At 50.8% G+C, this 1,254-nt stretch overlaps 1 protein-coding gene across 1 annotated transcript in view; it reads right to left on the reverse strand.

The window, feature by feature from the left end:
- Window positions 1–1,254, reverse strand: part of Bid (BH3 interacting domain death agonist) — an 8,626-nt gene that overhangs the window by 2,063 nt on the left and 5,309 nt on the right. Inside the window, exon 2 of the mRNA XM_021164161.1 lies at window positions 437–649. Within this exon, the coding sequence (XP_021019820.1) occupies window positions 437–649 (213 nt within the window). The remainder of the gene's footprint in view (window positions 1–436; window positions 650–1,254) is intronic.

Raw genomic sequence — 1,254 nt, forward strand, 5'->3', positions numbered from 1 at the left:
TAAACAACTGGTACCCCAGTGAGGGAAGGGAAGGAAGGCAGGTGGAAGCCCAGGGTTTGCTTGGCCAGCTAGTTTAGCCTAAACGGCAAGTTCTGACTTCANTGAGAACCCTACCTCACAAAGATAGGTAGAGCGAGATAAAAAGGCAACTAATAATGACCTCTGGCTTCCATGTGCACACCACACACACTTACGCTTACGTTTGTGACAGCAAAGAGTAGTAGCCCGAGGGGGCTGAGCCCTTAAGTCATCTTCCTAAACACTCCATGTCTCCCCAGCTTGCTTGGTTCCCATCAGTGGTGTGAAACAGCCTTGCCTCTCTAAACAGTCTGCAGTTGGTCAAAAGGGAGAGCGGGGCAGAGGGACTTCAGCAGAGGCTCTGCTGGATTAGAATAGGGTAGGCAAGCAGGCAGGGGCTGGTGTCACTGGCTCTTACGTTTCTAACCAAGTTCCTCACATAGGAGAATAGGTTCTGGTTAATAAAGTTCACGGTCGTGTGGAAGACATCACGGAGCAAAGATGGTGCGTGACTGGCCACTTTTTTGGCCAACAGCATGGTCATTATCAGCATGGCCTTGTCGTTCTCCATGTCTTTGGGGAAGGCTGTCTTCACCTCATCAAGGGCTTTGGCCAGGCAGTTCCTTTTGTCCTGCACATTAAAGAAGACAGTTTACTGATGCTCTTCCTTCAGAGAGACCAAATCAGGCCAAAGAAGGAAGCAGCCTTCCAGAGGGGAGTGGTGGTTAAATAGCTAAGAACATTGGGTGGAGGGAATGATAGAGGATTCACTCTCCACAGACCACAGAGAGGGACGTGGAGAATCACCAGTGCATGGCTAGTGAGCAGCCTGTGCACACTACTGACATATGGGCGTCTGAGCTCTTCCCTGCACTCAGATGCTTACAGAATTGGCTGGACACGAGCACATCTTAGGCTCATGTTACTGTGAGCTTAGCTTTAGGGGCTACATGTTATCTTCCCTTCAGGCAGGAAAGGAAGACACTGGACCCCTTGACCTGAAGAGCATGTACTGCCCTGCCAGAGGAGCCCGTTCAGTTCCCAGCACCTATAGGCAACAGCTCACAATGGCCTGAAACTTCAGCTCCAGGGGATCTGACGGCAATGCATGTACCTGCAAGCATGCTCATGTACTCACACATGAGGTGCATGCAGAAACAAGTAGCTTCAACTCTTTAAAAAATGGGGAGGGGAGTGCAGGCCTTTAATCCCAGCACTCCGGAGGCAGAGGCAGGC

This window comes from Mus caroli, chromosome 6, assembly GCF_900094665.2.
Source record: "Mus caroli chromosome 6, CAROLI_EIJ_v1.1, whole genome shotgun sequence".
In the NCBI taxonomy this organism is placed as follows: Eukaryota; Metazoa; Chordata; class Mammalia; order Rodentia; family Muridae; genus Mus; species Mus caroli.